This window comes from Anoplophora glabripennis, unplaced genomic scaffold, assembly GCF_000390285.2.
Source record: "Anoplophora glabripennis isolate ALB-LARVAE unplaced genomic scaffold, Agla_2.0 scaffold57, whole genome shotgun sequence".
NCBI lineage: Eukaryota > Metazoa > Arthropoda > Insecta > Coleoptera > Cerambycidae > Anoplophora > Anoplophora glabripennis.
The window spans coordinates 1,428,594-1,452,205 of NW_019416296.1; the positions used below are offsets into that span (position 1 = coordinate 1,428,594).

Consider the following 23,612-nt stretch of genomic DNA (forward strand, 5'->3'; position numbering starts at 1 on the left):
GACTCTGCATCGTAATAAATTTTCCTTTTGTCATTATTAATCATTAACAAATATTTTTTTATCTAAAAATAGAAAATGTTTAATTTTTCTGTACCTTATTAGTGTAGCAAGTTTCTCAATAAAAAATTTTGTCGACGAAAACTGTATAGTAACTCATTCAAAATCCATTTTTTTCTTATCCTAAACTATTTTATTTAGATCATCAATACCTAATTAATTAAGGCCTAAACAATAATTACTTTATTAAAGAAGAACGATTTAGCTCTTGTAATAAAAAAAATAACGAACATTATTATTTTCTCAAATATTCAAATGCAATTATCTCAGTGTATAACCAAATTCGAGATACGACAGTTTTTTCTTGGGAGAGTCGATATGCACCCTAATAACAGACAAAACCAAATAGGCCTCGTTTTCGATTTTTCCCGACGGCCCCTGAAAGAGCCAGACCGGGCTTGGTCTTTGATTATATTTACTCTTTTTTTAATTATACTCAATAAATATATTTACTTTAAATTTTAGTCTTTAATTTTTACTTAGTGCAATATTTATTTTGTTAATCGTAGTATTTATAAATATATTAAATAATCTGTAAAAAATGTTTTCGATTTTTTTTAGGTGTGGGGGTTCCTAAAAAAAATCGAAGTGTTGGCGGGGTTCCGCAAATCGTAAAAGTTTGAAGACCGCTTAAACATAACTTTGTATGTTTTGTGGTGTATGTAAACGGAAATATTTTTAAAATTAAAAAAGTTAATTAAGAGAGGAGGAAGAAGAAATTTATTAACCTATAAATGTCAACGTGTTAACATTCACAGATGTTGTGTGTGTCAGTGTGTGTGTTAGCTTAATTTTCATCTGTTAATTCAATATTCTTCAGTATTTCGTCATAAATAACGATTTATAGTAAAGTTCATCTGTTATCATCTTACCATACTTAAACTTTGAGGGACATGAAAATTACTTGTAGTAAATCAAGCCCTCCATTGGGTAAGTAATTTATTTTTAGAAAAACTGAAATATAATATCTTTTCTCTTTAGGAGGCCTAATAGTTGCCGAACATGTAAAAGCTTTAAATAAAACATCTCTTGAAGTTACATGGGGAACTGAGACAACAGTCGAAAATATTTCATGCAAAACTAGCAATGATGTGGCAAGGGCAATTGCTAAATTATTTTGCCAACAAATTTATGGTACAACAGCTATTGAAACTACTGAAGTGGACCATTGGCTGACGTTCGCACTGGGTCCTTTAAGTTCAAAAAATGACTTCAGCAGTGCAATTAATGTTATTAACAAAGCATTAGGCCCTGTAACATATTTGGCCAATAAAAGACTGACCATAGCTGATTTTATCGTATTTGCTGCATTATATGGTATAATATTTTTAAAAATCACTTATGTATGTGATCATATTATTATTTTTAGTGAATAGACAATGGCAAGATGTATTATCAAGCAAGTCTATTCCGGTAAATGTTTTACGATGGTACAACTTCATGAATTCACAGGAAGCTGTAAAGAATGCTTTAAATTCATTGACTCCTGATCTAAGAGTTGCTTTAACACCTTCAGAAAAAACTAGGCAGTCTGTTGAAAAATCCACCGTTGGTAACCGGGCCCGCGAAGGTAAATTTGTAGAATTACCTGGTGCTGAAATGGGAAAAGTCGTAGTAAGGTTTCCTCCAGAAGCATCAGGGTACGTAACAAGGAAAATATTTATTGATATATTGATTAAATTTTATACATAAATACGTTATCAGCTAATAAAAAATTATATAGAGTTATTAAGATGCTATATAACATATATTACAAATAATAGCGAAATAAAGGAAATAAGTGTTAGTTATATTTGCTTGTACAATTTGCTTTTGTATAAAATTTGTTATTTTATATTTTAATATTTTTGTTGTCAATACAAATAACATTAATTCTATTAGATTACTCCAAAAATAATAGAACAAGTAAATTACAAGCAACATTAATATGGCATAACAATATTTTAGGTATTTGCATATTGGACATGCAAAGGCTGCGTTATTAAACCAGTATTACCAGGATTCCTTCCAGGGAAAACTCATTATGCGTTTTGACGATACGAATCCTGCCAAAGAGAACGTTCACTTTGAAAAAGTTATCTTAGAAGACGTTGCCATGTTGGATATTAAACCTGATATGTTCACCCACACTTCACAGTATTTCGACTTGATGCTGGAATATTGTGAAAAGCTTATAAGAGAAGGAAAGGCATATGTTGACGACACTGAAGCGGAACTTATGAAGACGCAAAGAGAACAGAAAATCGAGTCCGCGAACAGATCCAACTGTGAGATAAGACAAATTTGAATTGTAATATTAGATTAAATGTTTTTAAATTTTAGCGATGGAAAAAAATTTGAAACTTTGGGAGGAAATGAAAAAAGGCACAGCAAAAGGTCAGCAGTGCTGTGTAAGGGCTAAAATAGATATGCAGTCGCCTAATGGTTGCTTGAGAGACCCAACGATATACCGATGTAAAAACGAACCACATCCTAGAACAGGTGATAAATACAAGTGGGTATATTTTTATGAGTCGACAGTAACATTTTATTTGTGAATTTATACATACATTTTGTTTTTTAGGGTGTATCCAACATACGATTTTGCATGTCCGATAGTAGATTCTATAGAAGGAGTAACTCATACGTTGCGTACAATGGAATACCACGATCGCGATCCACAATTCTACTGGTTTATTGAAGCCATGGGTCTGCGAAAACCTTATATCTGGGAATATAGTAGGTTGTCTATGACGAACACTGTGTTGAGTAAAAGGAAGTTGACTTGGTTTGTCAGCGAGGGCCTAGTGGATGGATGGTAATTTTTTTATTTATTTTCTATTAAATTATTTCGTGTGGAATATTATAGGATTCCTTAATAGATAATTTATTTTGTGTTATATCAATATAATCATAAACAATGAAGCCTTAAGTGCTTTGAAGTATTCGGATAAAAATATTTTATCTCGCAAATCAGATCTACAAAGTTTTGTAATTAACGATTATAATAAATTTAAGTACTTGACTTGTGTAAACATATTTGAGATTTTGGCATCCAAAAAATTGAGGTGACATAAATTGTGTTTTCTTTGGCATAAATTCATTCATACAAAAGGTGTTAGAAAACATACAATATTTCTGCACATAACTTTCAAAATAATGAACAAATTTACTCCAGTTACATAGCTACCTTTGTTATTCCCGGGCTATGCTCTGTGAGGGCAGACCTGCTATCAGAACCCTTAGGCCTGCCTTGATGTTCATTTTAGTTCTCAGTTCTAAAGTCGCTATTGACGGAACAGCTCCTCCGACAATGGTAGTCCTTCAAGACGTTCCACAGTGACCTCTGTTCGTGGTCACATCTAACGCTTCCAAATGTTTCGCCGTTTTTCACTGTTGACATCTTCAGTGCGACTTTATAAAAGATGCAAAATTCGTGTTTTGACCTCAAGACCCCATATTAAATTTTTCTTCAGCTTCACTTTGTTAATTTTTGATTTTGAGTCATTTTAAGTATTTTAATTTCTTACTTACTCGATAACTTCATGAATTTAATTATTTCAGTACCGCTTTTATAGTGGAGTAAAAGTAGCTTAAAAATATGCATTATTTGGGAATAATTAGCAGAGTTTTGGATTTTCATAAAACCTTTTGCAATCGCCTTGAAATGGCTTATTGTAAACTTATATTTGTACGCTAATTATTATTTAATTGTTTAAACAATAAAAAATGGTTTTGCAAAGATTTATTTTAAATAAATCAAAAAAATTCAAACCAATTTTAATCAAATTTATACTATAGGGGTTTTCGAGGTCACTGAGTAAGAATATAATGTTAAAAAATAACAATTCAAAATGGCAGATTGCTGATCCAATATGGCCGTCTTATTTTAAACAATTTATTAAAAACTGACAATTTTCAAAGCAATTTTAATCAAATTGATATAAGGGTTTTCGAAATCGCTGAACAAGAATATTATATAGGAAAATAAAAATTCAAAATGGCTGATCCAATATGGCCGACTTAAAAAAATGTATATAAAAATTACAAATTTCAAAGTAAATTTAGTAAAATTGACAGTATAAGGGTTTTTGAGGTGTCTGAACAAGAATATTATATCAGAAAATGAAAATTCAAAATGAGCTGATCCAATATGGCCGACTTTTTTAAATAGTTTATGTAAAGATTACATTTTCAAAGCAGTTTTACTCATATTGATATTTTTAGGATCTTTCAGATTATTGAACAATTATAAAATGAAATCAAATCATTAAAACGTTAAATTTTAAAGAAATTTGGGTATGATGTTTAGGGTTCTGCAAAAAGTCAATATATGGGATTCTTAATTAATAAATTTATTAAACATAAAAAAGTATTTGCATATTAAAACTGGAAATATAAAAAAATAACAATATTCAATTTTCATTCTCTTGAATCATTGTAAGTTCTGACAATTGGTCTGATTCTTGTTCTTCTTCGAAAAATGCATGGCAATTGAGACAATCAATTCCGGAACAATTGGAGCATGCTATATACACTTTTTTATGTAATAACCACAACTCACTCAGAAAATTATAAATTTGTATATTTATAAATAACAATTATTACTAAAACTTTGTAAACAAATATTTTTTAAATAAAAAATGAGACGAGAATCAAAAAACACGTGGTAGATATGTTTGGCTTCACAAGGCAAACTGTGAAAGTAAACCACTATACTTCCAACAATCTCCCTTCCCTCCGTTAGACACGTAGCTTGCACCAAGTGAGCTCCATTCACCGAACAGATGTTTTCTCTATCTCTTTCTAATATTCAAAAATATAATTCTCGAATCACAGGAATGAATTACATTGCCAGATAAATTTCTACTACATAAATTCATCATGAAAAAAATATAGGAAAAAATGAATCTCGTGACAATTTATTGAAAAACCGTATTTTTTCGTATTTTATACATTATAGTAACAAAAAAATTTTTTTCATTGATTATACTTTTTTTAAGATCATAGTTTGAAGATATATTGGTTAAAAACAAGCAAAACAAAATTTTGTTTAACTTTATTGAAGTTTATTTAACAACAAATTTAATCGTTTTAGAAGAATTTTTTTAAATAAAACAAAATGGACCATGTTAAAGTACAGTTTTCAAGCTTCAAAAAATACCCCTGTAAAGTTGCAATATCATATTTTGAACTAAAGTTATTGGATTTTGAAACATGACCTAAAAAATCAAATTTACCTTTTTTTTTAATTATTGAATATTTGGAGCGTTGTATTTTTCAAATTAAAATTTTAACATTTTTTTTATATCACTCACTACTTTATGCTATTTCAAGAGTAATCTCTGAAAGTTTTAGATTTTTATCTTAAAAAATAAGAAAATGGCAGATCTTTAATTAATTTTGTGGAAAATTTTACAGTTTTTTAACTTTATTTACACACTATTCCTGTAAATATTTTTTTCGATTTTAAAATCATGACTTGTTAGCTACGAGATTCCTCTTTCATTTAAATTTTTGTGGACTTAATTCGATCGAATAGATCAAAAGTTATAACAAATTTTGCGGATAGCGCGCGAGGCCTCGGGCTCCTCTAATCCTGCGTGCAAGTGCCGACGCTTCACATTTTCGTACAAAACAAAACAGCCTACAGTTTTCATTTTAGAAAATAACTTTATACACATTTTTCATGTAAAATTTCCCATTCTTTCGATAGGCGCAATTAAAAAAAAAAATTGAATTTGTTAAGATATGCAATAATAAACAATGGCATTTTTCAACTAAATAATTTGTTAAATAAATAATCAAGCGTACACTCTACGGTTGGTAACTTTTTATATGTTGTTCCTAACACCCTCACAAGTGTGTCTTCAAAAGTTACCCGATCTGCTAATTTTTCCAAAATCTTATTTTACTCCACTATTACTTCACAATTGCAGATTCATTCTGATTTGCTATGTGAAGTAATTATGTTAGTGAAGTATTTGCGAATGTAAAATAGTATTTCATCTAAAAAGATACTTATTATCGTTACGGTATCATACATGGACAAAATTCCAACACCTTACTTATTCAACATCATCAGCAGCTTTAGGTTAAGGGAAAACGGTAATCAAATAATTACAACCTCGTATGATTCGATTATAAAATACTATGGTTCTATTTTCACTTTATAGGGATGATCCTCGTATGCCTACCGTCCGAGGCGTCCTAAGAAGAGGAATGACCGTTCAGGGACTAAAAGAATTCATTATTGCACAAGGGTCGAGTCGTTCGGTAGTTTTTATGGAGTGGGACAAAATCTGGGCATTCAACAAAAAGGTGAGTAAAGTTTAACTAGTAAACAGAATATTTATTCCTGTATTATGCAGGTGATAGATCCTATTGCTCCTCGTTATACTGCAGTCGAGGACAACGAACCAGTTCCGATTTTCGTTAAAGGAGTCAAGGCAGAATGTATGACCGTACCGAAACACCCCAAGAACAGCGAAGTTGGTACCAAGGAAGTCTGGGTGGCTCCAAAGATTCTAATCGATAGAGTAGATGCGGAGAGTCTTAAGGAAGGGGAGAATGCAACGTTTATTAACTGGGGAAATTTGTTGATAAAGAAAATTAATCGGTAATCAATTTGCAAAACAAAATTAAAAATATTTAACGCATTATTTATCTTTTAGTGAAAACGATAAAATTACCAGTATAGAAGCTGATCCTAACATAGAAAATAAAGATTACAAGAAGACTCTGAAGTTAACTTGGCTAGCAGAGGTTGAAAAAGCACCGTTTACGCCGACTTGGTGTGTTTATTTCGATCACATTATCAGCAAAGCCATTCTTGGGAAAGACGAGGATTTTAAACAGTATATCGGTCATGAAACTAGGGTAAGTCACAATAACTGTTTTACGATATTCCTACATATTATTTTTCTTGCAGAGAGAGGTTCAGATGCTTGGAGACCCCGAACTGAAAAATCTGAAGAAAGGAGAAATTATTCAATTACAAAGGCGTGGTTTCTTTAAAGTAGACGTTGCTTACGAACCTCTGAACTTAAGCACTTGTAGGGAGCAATCGGTTGTTTTGTTTTCGATTCCTGACGGTCACGTTAACGAAAACCCACTTTGTAAGCCTACTGCCTCTGTTAAAGCTGCGCCAGAAAAAGAAAATAAGAAGGTAAGTGCTAAGTATACTTATTAAAAATATTACTGATTAAAAGAAATTCTAGAGGTATTTAACATAAAATGTGTTCTACGGTAGCTTGGGTGCTTCGAATAAATTTCTTATTGTTGCTTTTACTGTACCTAATTTTTTGTAAAAGTAAAAAAATACAAGGTCTAAGTTTTTTGTGTTACGTGATGATAATGGGGCTGAGTATAATTTTTATTAAATACAGTTATTAATGATGAAACATTTTTATTTTTAATAAATATATTTTATTCGGAAATGGTCATAAAAATTTTTTTTAGTTTTTTTAACCTTTTATCATAATTGGGAGCTATAATAATCACAGAAACACTGCACTGTCACTAAACACTAAAGAAGACTGTAAAAAACGTATTTCGTGAATAATTTTAAAAGAATGAGAATTTCACAAACATGCAAAGGATTAAATACAGCATAAAATTCTCTACAAAAAAGATTGTTATCGATTTTTTCGTACAGTGCGTTATTTAGTATTAAGTATTTAGGAATTTACATAAAATGACAATTTTTATGCAAATCATCCAGAATAACACATATTCCAAGGCGGCGCTGCTCTAAATGTGCGACTACGCTTTCGTTTCTTGATGAAAATGCATGAAACAAAGTTTGCTTGAAAGGGGACGCTTCAAACTTTCCTTCTATTTTACAGGGAAAAATAATTCCTTAAGAAAACTATGTGGGATCATTGACACTGAGATTTAGAAACTAAACACAGTGCTTTAAAGAAATAGTAACAAATACTTTTTATTAAAAACGTGAAATTATTTTAAAAAGTATTTCAAATCTATCGGATTATCAAATATTTATATTTATTTTATGGAACTTTTGAAACAAAATTAATATTTTTTTTTCTAGTTGAAATTTAAAAAAATCGCTGAAACATGTCAATTAATAAATAGAAATTGTGTCACTTTTCTGCAATATTTTCCATTTTTTTAAGCCATGTTTAACAGACCTATAACATTACCGACACTTTTTTTTTAATAGGACGCTCTATATTTGATAGTATAAATAGATCGCTCTTCTAAAGACAAATTCCGCGATATAAGGTTATACCTACTTTTTTGTCAAAAAAAGAATTAAATGAAAACGATAATTTAGTACTACTTTTTATTTTATTACAGCAAATGTTCATTGCGGCCCCCATTAACCATTGCTCAGTGCCCAATTCGGTGTTCAAAGTTATCAATTACAATTTGAATAACATTTGGTGTTATGTTTCGAACTTCTTCTCTGATATGATTTTTCAATCCCTCGATAGTCTGAGGTCTGTTCACATATACTTTGCTTTTTGGATAACCCCACAAAAAAGAAATCTAGTGGGATTAATTCATTCAAGCGACCCTCTTCTGCCTATCCATCGATTTGGGAAAACTGCATGAAGGTAATTTCTTACATTGAGGCGAAAATGTGGAGGGGCATCATCTTGTTTTTCCATTTCGTGCGACCGAAAATAATAAAAATTAGGTTTTTCCAGAAATGTTGCTATATCTTAAAAACTAATAACTTTAGGTGTAGAATATATTTAATAAAAGTTGAAGTGGACTGATATGTGAATAAAATAGAACAATAAAAATTTAGAAAATCAATTTTGAACTTTCTTAAAATGATCGTATTATAAAAAATGCCCTGTATAAAATATCGATATTAGCTAATATAGGAGACTTTGCCTGGCATTTGCCTATAACTCTGTCAGATATTTTTGCTCCAAGTGTTAGTAGTTAATACAACTTGTTCGGTCATATTTTTTCCCAAAATTCGAAGAATTTTCTACATAACTTGGCAACCCCGCACTAAAATGTTAAACTGTTTATATTGCCATATATAAAATTTTCTCAGAAATCCATATGTTTAAAAATATACAGGGTGTTCCAATGGAATATTTGGTGTGTCCTGTTTTTACTTATCGCCCTGTGTGTTTGAAATTAATTTTATCCTTTAGGTTTTTTGATTCTGTACAACTATTATATAAACTTTTTTTCTGTATTATGAGTAACAAGGGAGTTATTTTACTTTCTCATACTAATGGCACACCCTGTATACTATAAAATATAGAGCGTCCTATTAAAAAAATATATCAGTAATGTTGTAGATCTGCCAAACATGTCTGAAAAAAAAATAATAAATATTCCACGAAAGTGACAATTTCTATTTACTAATTGACCTGTTTCAACTGGAAAAAAATGAATTTTATTCATTGATCATTTTGGGATACACTGTATCATTATCATTAATTTAATTAATTAATTATCATTCACTTTTAGTAGACTTGTTCCTGAAGTTTTTTGAAAAACAAAAAAATTTACTTTGTAAATTATAAATTTTTAAAAACCCCAATTTGAATTGTTAATTTGTTTGATCCTACCTAAATTTTTTATTCAACAACCTTACATTTTAAATAGGTAATAGAAAGTTGATGATTATTATCCTTTTACCTACTATCATTATTAACCAGTTCACATTGAACTGTAGTGAAAGTAAATTTGACGAAAGTGTAGCTGAATTGGATTTTTTATTAAACCTATAACAAGTTAATAATTTATATTTCAGCAGTTTTATTCAAGGTTTGTTTTAATTTACAGTATTAATAATACTATTTTGTTATTTTTGTTTGTTTATTTATTTATTTTTGTAATGTAAACACTTAAAATACATTAACCTACTTACAATACGTTTTTAAAAATTATAAACTAAAAAATTGTATGTATTTATTCTATTCCTTTATATATGTAGCATAATTTAAAATTTTGTAGGCGAGTAATAAGGAAACTTCGGTCCCACCATCTGCCGCCGGTCAGTCACCGGCAGAACTGAACGCTGCCATAATTAGACAAGGTGATATTGTTCGTAAACTAAAAGAACAAAAAGCAGCCAAAGAAGAAATCGAAAAGGCTGTAAAGTCGTTATTGGCCCTAAAAACCGACTACAAAAAGCTTACCGATACAGATTGGAAACCGGGTTGTACACCGCCAACTGCACCTCCTTCAAATGGGCCAGTTCAAGACGCTAATGGTTTGAGTGCCAAAATAGCAGCTCAAGGGGAAAAAGTATGTAATTTTTTTAGTTACTTTTGTTGTGATTTTACAATTTATAATATATCCTTATTAAAAGGTCTTATTATATTTACTTATTACCTTGCACTCCATTATTTTAGGTTAGGAAGATCAAATCTGAAAAAGCCGAAAAGTCAGTAATAGAGGGTGAAGTAAAAGTGTTGCTAAATTTAAAAAGCGAATATAAACAACTAACGGGTAAAGATTGGACACCTGATGCGGTTGCAGCTCCCGTTGCTCCTGTCAAACAAGAAAGTAGCTCTACTGACGAGAGTGGTATTTTACAAAAAATCGCTTCTCAAGGCGACAAGGTCAGAGATTTGAAAGCGAAAAAAGCGACCAAAGCAGAGATAGAGGCCGAAGTGAAGAGCCTTTTGTCTCTTAAGACTGAATATAAATCCCTGACAGGTAATATTAGTGTGAACGTGAATGTATTATTAGACGTATTTATTGCTTTATTTAGGCAAGGATTGGAAACCAGGTGCAGTGCCGTCGTCTTCCTCAAATCAGTCACAAGAAAAACATACTCAAGCAGATGAAAACACCATACTTCAAATGATAGCGGCTCAAGGAGAAAAAGTCAGGGATCTGAAGTCGAAAAAGGCGGATAAAGCTACTGTAGAAACCGAAGTGAAAATTTTACTGGCATACAAAGCCGATTATAAGTCAGCGACTGGTAAGGATTGGAAACCGGGCACAGTTGCTCAACCACCCATCACGGCACCCACTAGTATAAATGAAAACGAGCAGAATAACCTGCTGATCAAAATCAAACAACAGGGAGACAAAGTGAGGCAGTTAAAAGCAGGTAAAAATTAAATATTTTAGTTAAACGCCTTGACGGAAATACTCGAATTTTTAGAGAAAGCGGAAAAGTCAATCATTGACGCAGAGGTTAAGCAGCTAGTGCAGCTTAAAGCGGATTTCAAGGCTCTGACCGGTAAAGACTGGAAACCGGATATGGTGCCTGTGACAGACACTAATTCTTGTACCAAGGAAGAGTCTGGCAAGGGTGACGATTCGAAGGAAACTCTTACGGCAAAGATAACAGAACAAGGAAACATCGTCAGGGACTTAAAAGCGAAGAAAGCTAGTAAAGTAAGTTCTTGCACTAAAATAAGATTTAACGATTTAACTTTTTTTAAAATTTATTACAGGATGAAGTAGATGCTGCTGTTAAGATCTTGCTAGACCTTAAGGCAGAATATAAAAATGTAACGGGAAACGACTTTCCGGCAGCAACTAGAGCACCAGCGAAAACAAAAGACAATAAACCGGATCAAAAGGAGAAAGTTTCTAAGCAAAAGCCAGCCGCTAAAGAAAAAAAACCTGCGGATGTAAATATAATTATTAAATCCTTTAAAGTATAATAATATGAAATTTGTCATTGTTTTGTAAATTGGAGATAATTATATGAATTCTTTTTTCATAGGGGGGAGACGGTGGTATGAAGAAACAAACAAGACTTGGTCTAGAAGCGAAAAAAGAAGAGAATCTCTCCGATTGGTACTCTCAAGTTATCACAAAGGGGGAAATGATAGAATACTACGATGTATCGGGTTGTTATATTTTCCGGCCATGGTCTTATTCTATTTGGGAATTTATAAAGGATTGGTTTGATGGAGAAATTAAAAAACTTGGGGTCCAAAACTGTTATTTCCCTATTTTTGTTTCGAAGAGGGTCCTGGAAACGGAAAAGACTCACATAGCGGATTTTGCACCAGAGGTAAAAAAATATCGGCAGTTATTTTTGGATCCATAAAAATTTGTTTCTTTTTTGTTTATTGTTTTACATGCATACTAATTTTTCTCCGTATAGGTAGCCTGGGTAACAAAATCTGGAGAATCGGAAATGGCAGAACCAGTCGCCGTTAGACCAACTTCCGAAACGGTAATGTATCCAGCCTACGCCAAATGGATTCAGTCTTACAGGGACCTTCCTATCAAACTTAATCAGTGGAACAATGTCGTTGTGAGTATTTCTAATGAATGCATCTTCCGTGTATATCTTCCCTAATAGACCAATCGAATTGACTCATTTAGGGGGAAAAAAAAAGAAAATTGTTACTTTGTCTTTTATAAGTGGAAATGGTAAAGGGGCTTATAATAAACGTAAAAAAAATAAATGCGTAGGCAGGGGTGGCGGAGGGTTGATTTGGGGGGTTGAAATGTTGTGAAAAATTGGGATTTCTGGCGAAAGTTGACGTCAAACAAAAAAGTATCCAATACAAAAGTTGTAGATCATGCAAAAATCTACAACTTTCGTAGCAGTCACTTTTAAAGACAACCTTAAAATTTCCAAGAAAAATGCCAAAAACGTTTTTTTTTCTGATTTTTTATTTTTTATTTCATTTCCGCAAAAATAATTTAATTTTGACGAAATTTAGTAAAAGTATACCTTTCTGTGTCTTAAATAACCTAAAATTTGTTTAGATAAAAAAATCAATAAGTTTCCGAGATATTCATTTTTTTCGGTCTGAAACACTTTTTTTTTAAAGGAAAATTCTACTTAGAAAAATCGTCGTACAGAGTTCTGCCGGTAATAATTTTTTTGCTTTGACATATACTCTGGTGAAATAAAAAAATCTGTAATCACGGTTCAAAAACATGCTCAAAAATGTGAAGAAAATAAAAAATGACTTGCAACAGTGAATTTTTCAGTAATTGTTGATAATTTGTTTAAATTAAACAAAAAAATCAAAAACTGAATACACCATTCAATCACACGGAAAAAAATACAAAAAAAATTGTGTCTATCTAAGTCGAATAGTGAATAAATAAAATAAAAATAAATAATAATTTTTTTCCATTGGATCGTTTTTTTTTTAATTTTGATGAATTCACAGATATAGCGTGTCCAAGATAAGGATGGGATAGCATTAGGATTAGGAAACGGTAAGAGATACGGAGTGGGTCAAATTAGAAAAATAGTTGTTTTTTTATTCCTAACAATATGGTGTATAGAAGTTTTAAAATTCCAGGTAGTTCCGGAGATATCCGGAAAAACCTGAAATTTTGCAAAATCGTTTTATTTTTTTTTTGGCTTTATTTGAAAACGAATTTTAAAATAAATTGCCGGCATATTATTAGGAATAAAAAACACAACTTTTTTGGTATGCTAATGCTATCCTTGCACACACTGTATAAGTGATTTTTTAATTGAATTATTTAAATTTCAATTTTTTGCTTTCAAAATTATAAAATTTTTCAAAATGTTTACAAAGCATATTTACAATTAAATATTACTAGGCAAATCTTGGTCTTTTTGGTGACTTTTTAACTTGATCTTCACCGTCCGATCCTTCGTTAGACTGGGCTTCTTCCTGATCTTCAAACGTTTCTTCGATATCACTTAATTCTTCGGTTAATTGATTTTCCGGGTTCAAGCAAAGACTTGTCTGCTTGATTTCATGTGAAATGTCTTCGGAATCACTGAAATTTTCCGAAATTTTGTAAACTTTAAACAATTGACCGAACCATGACAATTTGTACATAAATCTGTACATTGCAGTCCATGTTTTCGACACCCGCATATATTACCGTCACAACTGGTTTCGCAGCTGCGAGAAATTGTTTTTAATAAATCTTCAGGCACGACTGAAACTTCTGTAAAGCGAGGTATGAGTAATTTGGAATTATTCGCAATTACTTCTTTCCAGCCTTACTTGGTTGCAGGTATTTTGTTTCCAAGCCACGTCTGAAGCTGAAAGTATGCTTTTGTATAGGAGTATTGTGTAACAGTTGGTGGTAATTTTTCTATTTTAAAAATAGACTTTACAGTTAATACTTCGTATTGCTGAAATCTTAAATCATCCAGAGATAATTTATCATTTGTGCATTTGTAATTAATTCTACTTAGATGTCTGTAGCAATACTGTACAAAAATAAAGTTTTGGGTCAAACAATGAGACAGTTTCCTTTGTATTTTTTTCCGTACAATTGAATGGTGTAATCAGTTTTTTAATTTTTTTTAAACTTAAAAAAATTATCTACAATTACTGAAAAATTCATTGTTGCAAGCCATTTTTTATTTTTTTTGCATTTTTGAGCATGTTTTTGAACTGTGATTCCAGATTTTATTATTTCACCAAAAAGTATATGTCCAAACCAAAAAAATGGTCACCGGCAGAAATCTGTACGATGATTTTTCTAAGTAGAATTTCTCTTTGAAAAATAAGTGTGCCACACCGGAAAAAATTAATATCTCGGAAACTTCTTGATTTTTTTTATCTAAAAAAATTTGTGGTTATTTAAGACATAGAAAGGTATACTTTCTCCAAGTTTCGTCAAAATTAAATAATTTTTGTGGAAATGAGAAATAAAAAAGAAAAAATAAGAAAAAAACCCGTTTTTGGCATTTTTTTCGGTAATTTTGAGGTTATCTTGAAAAGTGACCTCTACAAAAGTTGTAGATTTTTGCATGATCTACAACTTTTGTATTAGATACTTTTTGTTTGACGTCAACTTTCGCCAGAAATTACAATGATACAATTTTTCACAACTTTTCAAACCCCTAAATCGACCCTCCACCACCCCTGCTCAAGAATTTATTTTTTTTACGTTTATTATAAGCCCCTTTACCATTTCCACTCATAAAAGTCCAGGTAACAAATTTTTTTTTTCTCCAAGTGTATTTTGGTTGGACTATTATTCCTTTAAGTCCTGACGATAATTTTTTATAGAGATGGGAATTTAAACACCCTCAACCGTTTTTGAGGACCAGAGAGTTTTTGTGGCAAGAAGGACATACTGCCTACGCCCTAAAAGAAGAAGCCACTGAAGAAGTAGGCATCATATTAGGTTAGCATATTTGGTATACTGCACTGCCAAAATAGTAGGTAGTAGAGTCATAAACAAAACAAACCACAATTTTAACTTCTATTTAATCAGATCAAATAATTTTGGGATTCTCGGTATAGACATTGTAATGTGCTAATCATTTCGCATAGTGTTCCAATAAGATGCTTAGTCTGTGTGCACTTGGATCCTATTATTATTAGTGCCCATTTCTATCTTTAGTTCATGTATTACGTCCATGTCGAGACCAAATGACTGTCGACAAAACTAGTTCAAGTCCCTGAACCAATAAATCGGGAAAGTGTGGAATTTTTTGCATTTGATTTCTTTTCAAACGAATCGTTTGTGAAAGGCACATCTCTATTGATCGCTGGTCCTATATCTCAATAAAACAAAAGAAAAAAAGAGTATGTGGGTGGTAATAGGCGATGTTTGCCTACGAGGTCAGAATTGCCGAATACATGCTTTAGTATAAATAAAAAGTGCGTACCTATCTGTTGGATATTTGGATATACCAAAGTGAATGTTGAGAATGAATCACTGTCTATTATTTTGGCATCGGAGCATAACTTTTGTCACAATTTATTAATTTTTTTTTATCGTTACATCCGATTTAGATTTGTACGCGAGGATATACAGCGACTTGTTAGCGATACCTGTAATAAAAGGCCGGAAAACGGAAAAGGAAAAATTCGCAGGTAGCGACTACTCGTTTACGGTGGAAGCATTCGTTTCCGCTAGTGGAAGAGGCATTCAGGGTGCTACCTCCCATCATCTGGGTAAAAACTTTTCAAAGATGTTCGAAATCGTCTATGAGGATCCTGAAACTCAGGAAAAGAAATACGTATTTCAAAACTCCTGGGGTATTACGACCAGAACAATCGGTAAGTAGTTAATAAACGATAACGTTTTTTTTGTTTGTCTATTATTTTATTTGATTTCATAATTTTTTTTAATTAGACGGTATGCGATATAGAATGAGAAAACTACATCAGTTTTTTTGTTAATGTTCCTACTTTATTTATTAAGTCTTCGTCAAATCTCTTCCATTCCATTGAACATTTACAAAAAATACTTTAATCCAAAAAGTTAAACAATTTTAAAAACTGCTAAAAACATCAACCTACAAAATAAGAACCTACTAGCACTTTATTAAGTATTATAATATGGATGGCAAGATAATGCATACATTTAAAAAATATTTTTTTGTACCCAAACCGCTCATTTAATCAAAATTCTACAAGGGGCCCAAAAACTTGCAACCTATCGCATAAAATATGGTTGTCATTATTACCCTAAAGAGGAAAGAATTATGAACGGATATTATTGTCATTAGGGTGGCCCAAATAAAATGAATATTTTTTTTAGTGTCTTGTAAAAATATGTTAGTTTATCATGTTTTAAGAGCTCCCTCAAAAAATCAGCTCAAAAAATTTTTTTTCAATTTTTTTTCTCGTTATTTTATCATTTTCTAGGTTGAAACAAATTTCCATTCTGAAAATTTCAAATCGATATTTTAATTTCTAAAGGCCACTCAATTGTTTTAACTTTCAAAGTAATGTACCTATGTTTTCGAGCGACCTCTAAAAATAAATATCAACAAACTAATAATTTTTTTTTTATTGAATTTGATAAACAAAAGAATAGAAATAAATTATGAGACACTTAAATTTGAAAAAATTAAAAAATTATAAATACATATTTGATACAGTGCGGTAGTAAATTTTGCCTCGAGAAATTTTTTAAGTGTCGTGATTTATTTCTATTGTTTTGTTCATCAAATTCAATAAAAAAAATTATTAGTTCGTTCAGTTATTTTTAGGGGTCGCTCGAAAACATTTTAGGTACACTACTTTTAAAGTTAAAATAATTATGAGTAACCTTTAGAAATTGAAATATCGATTTGAATTTTTTTTTTTCAACCTAGAAAATGATAAAATAATGAGAAAAAAATTTATAAAAAAAAATCAATTTTTGACGATTTTGGAAATTTTAAAAAATCTTGAGCGACCTCTAAAAAAATTTTTTTGTGCTGAATTTTTGAAGGGGCTCTTAAAACATGATAAACTAACGTATTTTCACAAGAGACACGAAAAAAATATTTGTTTTTTAAAGTTAAAATAATTATGAGTAACCTTTAGAAATTAAAATATCGATTTGAATTTTTTTTTTCAACCTAGAAAATTATAAAATAACGAGAAAAAAATTTATAAAAAAAATTCAATTTTTGAAGATTTTGGAAAATTTTAAAAATCTTGAGCGCCTTTAAAAAAATTTGTTTGTGCTGAATTTTTGAAGGGGCTCTTAAAACATGATAAACTAACGTATTTTTACAAGACACGAAAAAAAATATTTGTTTTTTAAAGTTAAAATAATTATGAGTAACCTTTAGAAATTTAAAATATCGATTTGAATTTTTTTTTTCAACCCAGAAAATGATAAAATAACGAGAAAAAAATATAAAAAAATATTAAATTTTTGACGATTTTGGAAATTTTTTAAAAATCTTGAGCGACCTCTAAAAAAATTTTTTTTGGGCTGATTTTTTGAAGGGGCTCTTAAAACATGATAAACTAACATATTTTTACAAGAGACATGAAAAAAAAACATTCGTTTTTTTTTGGGCCACCCTAATCGCCATACATCAATTTTGTAGGAGTTGTAAGTTTTAAAAAACACTTTGTATAACACCAATGTGTAGATTGCAAGCAAAAGTCCACACCCCAAAAATAATCAAAATCGAATAATACGTATTTGAGTTATTTACAAAATTCTAAAGATTTTCACGAACTTTGTGGCTCTAGCGGCCACAAAGATCACAAAGCCACAAAAATCTGCCTATTTTGTTGTACACTTTATTCTGGGACACCCAGTATAAGAATAACAAAACATCAGTTCAATGGAAACATAATTTTTGAAACTTAAAAAGAACAAAAATGACCTATCACTTTTTCTGATATTTAAATGACCACTCATTTAGCCGTCACAACAAATAACACAATCAGTTCTATAATTCCAATAAATAAAAACAATTCCAGCTTTAGATTCATCTATAAAGTGAAATATTTGAAGTGTTTCCCTGCAATTGAATCCAATGTATTGTAAATTTACCTTTAAATGACTAGTTGCTACTATTGGTTGCTGTTGGTACTGCCATCTAGACAACAGGGTAATAGCAGTAAAAAAATTGCTTATTAATTGAGAATTCTAATTTTTGCCACTTTTATTTTATTTTATATGGAATTCAACCTGTGCAAATAACCCTATTGCAGAGCTTTGATGAAGGCTTAATTAATGAAGTCGAAACGTTCCATACCTACATTAAAAAAAAACCTAATCAAATAATAAGCAATAATTGCAATGATAATATTTTCAGGTGTTATGATAATGATTCATGCCGACAACCAAGGTTTAGTCTTACCCCCGAAAGTGGCTTGTATTCAGATAGTAATAGTACCTTGCGGTATAAGCGTCAATCTCTCGGATGAGGCACGTAATAATTTACAAGCCGCTTGTGATCAGTTAAAAGGCGAGTTAAAAAATGTTGGAATTAGAGTGAAAGGCGACTACCGATCCAATTACTCTCCTGGTTGGAAATTCAATGACTGGGAACTGAAGGGGGTGCCAATCAGGGTGGAATTAGGACCAAAGGACATCGAAAAGAAGCAGATCGTGGCTGTAAGGAGAGATACAGGGGAGAAAGTCACTCTTCCCCGAGACAGCGCTGCGAAGAAATTGAACGATTTATTAGGAGACATTCAGAGTAGTCTATATAATAAGTAAGTGTAGTTTGTCATGAACGTTGCGGATGTAACTTGTTTATATTTCAGGGCCTCTAAGGATTTAGAAGAACATACGATTTTGATGACGGATTGGTCCCAATTCGGACCCAGCTTGGATAAGAAGAATATCATTTTAGCACCCTTCTGTGGCGACAACGAATGCGAAGATAAAATTAAAAATGACAGTACTAGGTAAATGATTAATATCTCGTTACATTTTTATTTGAAATCATCATGATTAAATTCAAAACGCAAACATTTTCCATCCTTTTCTGTAAATACGTTATGATGTCGTCTGTTTCGCACCCGCTTTAAGTTTGAGTTAAATTGGCTACTTTGATATTCTCAAAATAGTTGTCTCTCGAAACGACTATGTGGGATACAACATTATACAGCATTGAACTTGATCCACAATGGACAGCTTAGATAATTCGGCAGCAGAATCATTGGATATAGACTATGTTTTGAACTTATTTGTTCTCTTCGCTATGCCCTAGGTGAGACGAACGATCTTAGATGTTTACTAGATGTTGCAGGTATAATTCAATGCAGGACGGGGCTATAGCCCGCAGAGTAGTCATTTCCCACAGTATCATTAGTTAAAAAGTTTATTTTGCCGATAAACCCGTACATGGTCACTGACTGTTTTGTGCCCATTCACTTATTAATTAAGGTCGTCAGTTCTTAATTGCACCTGTTGCAGGTTGGTTGTTTACTGTTAACCGGTATAAGGGCACCTAAGTATTGAAGTATACTGCGTCCACGATTAACTTGAAAATTATCCAGAATTATCAGAGACAGACAGTCATTGGCCAACAATTTTATTGGTAAAAATAAACTTGACACTATTGAATATATGTACCTGGCCAACAATGAGGTCCCAACAAAACGGATGTAAACATTCAATTTTTAGAAAGAACTGTCAGTTGTCAGAGAATAGAGCATGTATCATATTGTTTACAAATTTAACTGGCATATGCACAGTCAGTAAAGGATAGGTGAAGTGCAACGGCATCGTATTTTATACAATACCTCTTGCAAGGAGTACCGTGACAAAAATATTAAAAATGCATGGGATGAAGTGCATATACCATATGTCCCATAATATGTGGGCAATCTCTCGGATTTACACATGGGGCGTTAAATTAACATGACAAGTCCCTATAAAACTTAAAATATTTTGTGTAATTTAATTATTTTTTAATACGATGTAGTGCAATAGTGTCAACTTTTTTTACACCATTTACGACACAAAAATAATATTTTTAGATAGTTTGAGCCTTAACCCTTTTGCTTACATTATGTTGTGTTAAATTACGATTTACGATCAATTTCACGATTTTATTTTAAATAAAGTACAGTATATTTGCAGCTGTACTAAATAGAAACTGAAAGAGAGATGAACAGTCTTGGCATTATTACCAGTACCTCCTTCCCATAAAAATATTTGTCACAATCGCTATAAATTCCGTCCGCAAAAATTCCCCATACCAATTGCAACAACCGAGTCACTATGCGCATGGTTGCGAATATATACGGTTTGAGCAGCCTGGTCCAATTTAACTATTCAAGCGAATTAATTCGTCTGCAGCAGTTTGAGCCCTATCAATTTTTAGCGAATAAATACGTCTGGAGCAGTGAAAGGGTTAAACTAAAAAAGGCACTCTTGGTTGATCTCGATAAAATGAACTGTTTTCCTCTGTATAAATCCGAGAGATTGCTCACATACTCTAGTACACCCTATATATGTTGTACTAATATGTATGCATTTGCGACGCATAATGAAATATTGATTGTAACCTAAAAAAGAGTAAAAAAAATAATAGTTAACAGCCGACTGTCTTTTGTATGTGCCTTCACATTCAGGGAAAGACCGTTTTATCAAGGATGGAAAATGTTGAAATATTATTTTAATATTGTAGCTTATCAGTGCAGGTTTTCTTTAAAATGTGAGGTGTCTTAGAAAGGTAGGGACCATGGGCGAAGTTAGGGGGGGCTTGGGGGGTTAAGCCCCCCAAAGCTAAAACCGGAATTAGCCCCCCCAAAAATATTAAAACATTATTACACGTACACATCAAAACAGAAAATAAAAAATATACACATTTCTTCATATTAGGCCTTTAGCCCCCCCCCCAGATCTGATGACCTAACTTCGCCCAGTGGTAGGGAAACCACACGACATTCCTGGTGTCAAAATAAGATGATTTAGACCAACTTAACTATATAGATGCTAAAAAAACAACAACCACTGAGATTAATGTGGCATCTCGAAACAACACTACGCAAAACTTTAAAATTGGCCTAGTTAAAGATTTCTTTTATTTTTGGGGTTCACCTTTTGACTAACCCAAAACTTCTTTATAGCCTATGGCAATCCGTTTAGTGTCATGTATGTAAACTTAATTTTTTTATATTGAGTGATTTTATTCATAAAAGGTACTGATGTAATCATAAATATGAAGCATTTTTCCAACTTTCTTAATTTTATGTGTATTGCTCCAAATATGGAAACGGGATTGTCGCCCTGTTTTCTCAAAATCCATAGTTGATATTAGTGCTGGCAACTGAAATCGGTTTTTTGGATAGTCGGTTAACCGGTTTCGGATAATTCGGATTTTTATGAAATCCGAAAACCGGTTATTCGATTCTTCAAATATCCGAAAACCGATTATTCGGTTATTCAATTCTTCAAATATCCGATTATTCAAATAACCGATTGCTCGATTATCTACTTCCTTTTTTTTAACATTGATTTGTCCGATTGCTATTTTTTTTTGGAGATCGATTTCTTCGTAAACAAATTTGACTTCAGCACCGATTTTCAGATATCCGGTTTTAGCGATTCAAGTAACGGGTTATTCGAATAACCGGTTTTAGCAACTATTTGACTAACAGGTTTTATCTGAAATCGGTTTTTCCAGAACCTGGTTAACCGGTTTCACTTTTTTCCGGTTTCTGCCCGCACTAGTTGACATCAAAATTCCATGTGACAAAAATTTTGAAATCAAATTTATATTGAAAAAATGTAAAACAAGGTGATCAAGAATATGGGGATGCCAAATAACATAACACCCTGTAGTTTTTTTACATATTCAAGAAATATACTACATTCAATAAATAATATTGCTTCATTGTACTATATTTATTGGTTATACAGGGTATTCCTAAATAAGTGTTGCAACAGAAAACTGTAAATTCCTCTTGAAAAAAGAAACATTTTTTTCCTCTTTCATTTTTCTCTCCAGGCTTTCGTTTTCGAGATACACGGTGTCAAAACTTTAATTTTTTTTTTATTTTTTTGTCAATATCTTAGGAACCGTTTGAACTACAGGATTGAGCTTTTGTACACACTTACCACTATTAATAGATACTTTTTCGCACCCTTCTCGAATTCATTAGACATGCCCAGTGATGGATATTTTAAGGTATCGTAAGAGTTTTCCCTCCCTAACTTTTACGCCACTGGAAAAATTAACATTTGGCAGCAAATTCTGAAGCGCCTATGAATTTTACACAAAAAGATTTCTCTTGGTTCATTGCTCTAAAGTCAACTGTTTTCAAGAAAAATGACTTTATGAGCAAAAACAAACATTTTGCTAACTTTTCGAAAATATTTTGTAATTCAAAAAAAAGGTTGTTATTATTTACCATTTTAACGAAATTTAACAACAGATAGGATTTTAACTTAAAAACCCTTAAAAATAATTTTTTATCACTTTAGCGACTAAAATTTACAAAAACTGTTCAAAATTACGTCCGTTGACTTGAATGCACGCACTACATCATCGGATCATGTTTCTGTGAACGTTGTACATAATTTGATGGGTCATTTTTCTTGAAAACGGTCGATTTTAGAGCAATGAACCAAGAGAACTATTTTTGGGTAAAATTCATTGCGGCTTCAGAATTTGCTGCCAAATGTCAATTTTTCCAGTGGCATAAAAGTTAGGGGGAAAAAACCCTTACTATACCTTAAAATCTCCACCACTGGTACGTCCAATGAATTCGAGAAGGGTAAGAAAAGATATTGGCAAAAAAAAATAAAGTTTTGACACCATGTATCTCGAAAACGAAAGCCCGGAGAGAAAAATGGAAGAGGAAAATGATGTTTATTTTTTCAAGAGAAATTTACAGTTTTCCGTTGCGACACTTATTTAGGAACGCCCTGTATAGTTTGTAAATATTCGGCAGGCTATATCTCACTAAGCACTGAATTTTATACGTAGAATGCCTCAATCGATCTTTCTTGTTGAGTTATAAAAAAAAACACATCATTGGAAGTTTGTATTAGAAAAACAGGATATCGATAATATTCGTTTTTAACAAAGTATGAGTATCAAAAAGTGTTAAATTTTGAGACAACCTGAATTTGTAAGTTGGTTTAAATCATCTTACTTTAATACCAGGAGCTCATAGTCGAGCAATGTTTCAACTTTTCTAGTAACCCTATTGAAAATTTATTACAATAAAAAAACAGCGAACTTAATTTTTGGAATTTAAGTAACAAATTCATAATTTTTTCTTAGGGATGAAGGTGTCGAACCAGGAGCTCCTTCAATGGGAGCCAAATCGTTATGTATTCCTTTGGAACAACCCGCTACGATAAAAGAAAACGATAAGTGCATCCACCCCGATTGTACAAGAAAACCTCAGTTTTATACATTGTTTGGCCGAAGCTATTAATGTTCTTAATTTTTTAAAACGTTTATTTATTAATAAACTAAGAACAAAAACTTTTTTATAAAC

The 23,612-nt window shown here is 31.6% G+C and overlaps 1 protein-coding gene across 1 annotated transcript; it reads left to right on the top strand.

Moving 5' to 3' along the window:
- Positions 1 to 804: 804 nt before the first annotated feature.
- Positions 805 to 23,611, top strand: LOC108917524 (bifunctional glutamate/proline--tRNA ligase). The gene is made up of 22 exons (XM_018724158.1): positions 805 to 987; positions 1,039 to 1,374; positions 1,427 to 1,697; positions 2,005 to 2,324; positions 2,380 to 2,551; positions 2,621 to 2,854; positions 6,213 to 6,357; positions 6,408 to 6,655; positions 6,711 to 6,915; positions 6,968 to 7,204; positions 9,988 to 10,281; positions 10,389 to 10,695; positions 10,751 to 11,095; positions 11,150 to 11,385; positions 11,445 to 11,624; positions 11,720 to 12,013; positions 12,107 to 12,259; positions 14,970 to 15,087; positions 15,702 to 15,968; positions 18,461 to 18,863; positions 18,915 to 19,058; positions 23,393 to 23,611. The coding sequence occupies exons 1-22, from the start codon at positions 951 to 953 to the stop codon at positions 23,547 to 23,549; spliced, it is 5,103 nt and encodes a 1,700-aa protein (XP_018579674.1). The 5' UTR covers positions 805 to 950; the 3' UTR covers positions 23,550 to 23,611.
- The last annotated feature ends 1 nt before the right edge of the window (position 23,612 follows it).

Excerpts from the sequence above, each read along its gene's own strand:
- LOC108917524 (XM_018724158.1), top strand. The coding sequence starts at position 951 with ATGAAAATTACTTGTAGTAAATCAAGCCCTCCATTGG. Across the intron at positions 2,325-2,379 it reads GTCCGCGAACAGATCCAACT|CGATGGAAAAAAATTTGAAA; the intron begins GTGAGATAAGAC and ends TTTAAATTTTAG. Across the intron at positions 6,656-6,710 it reads TTGATAAAGAAAATTAATCG|TGAAAACGATAAAATTACCA; the intron begins GTAATCAATTTG and ends TTTATCTTTTAG.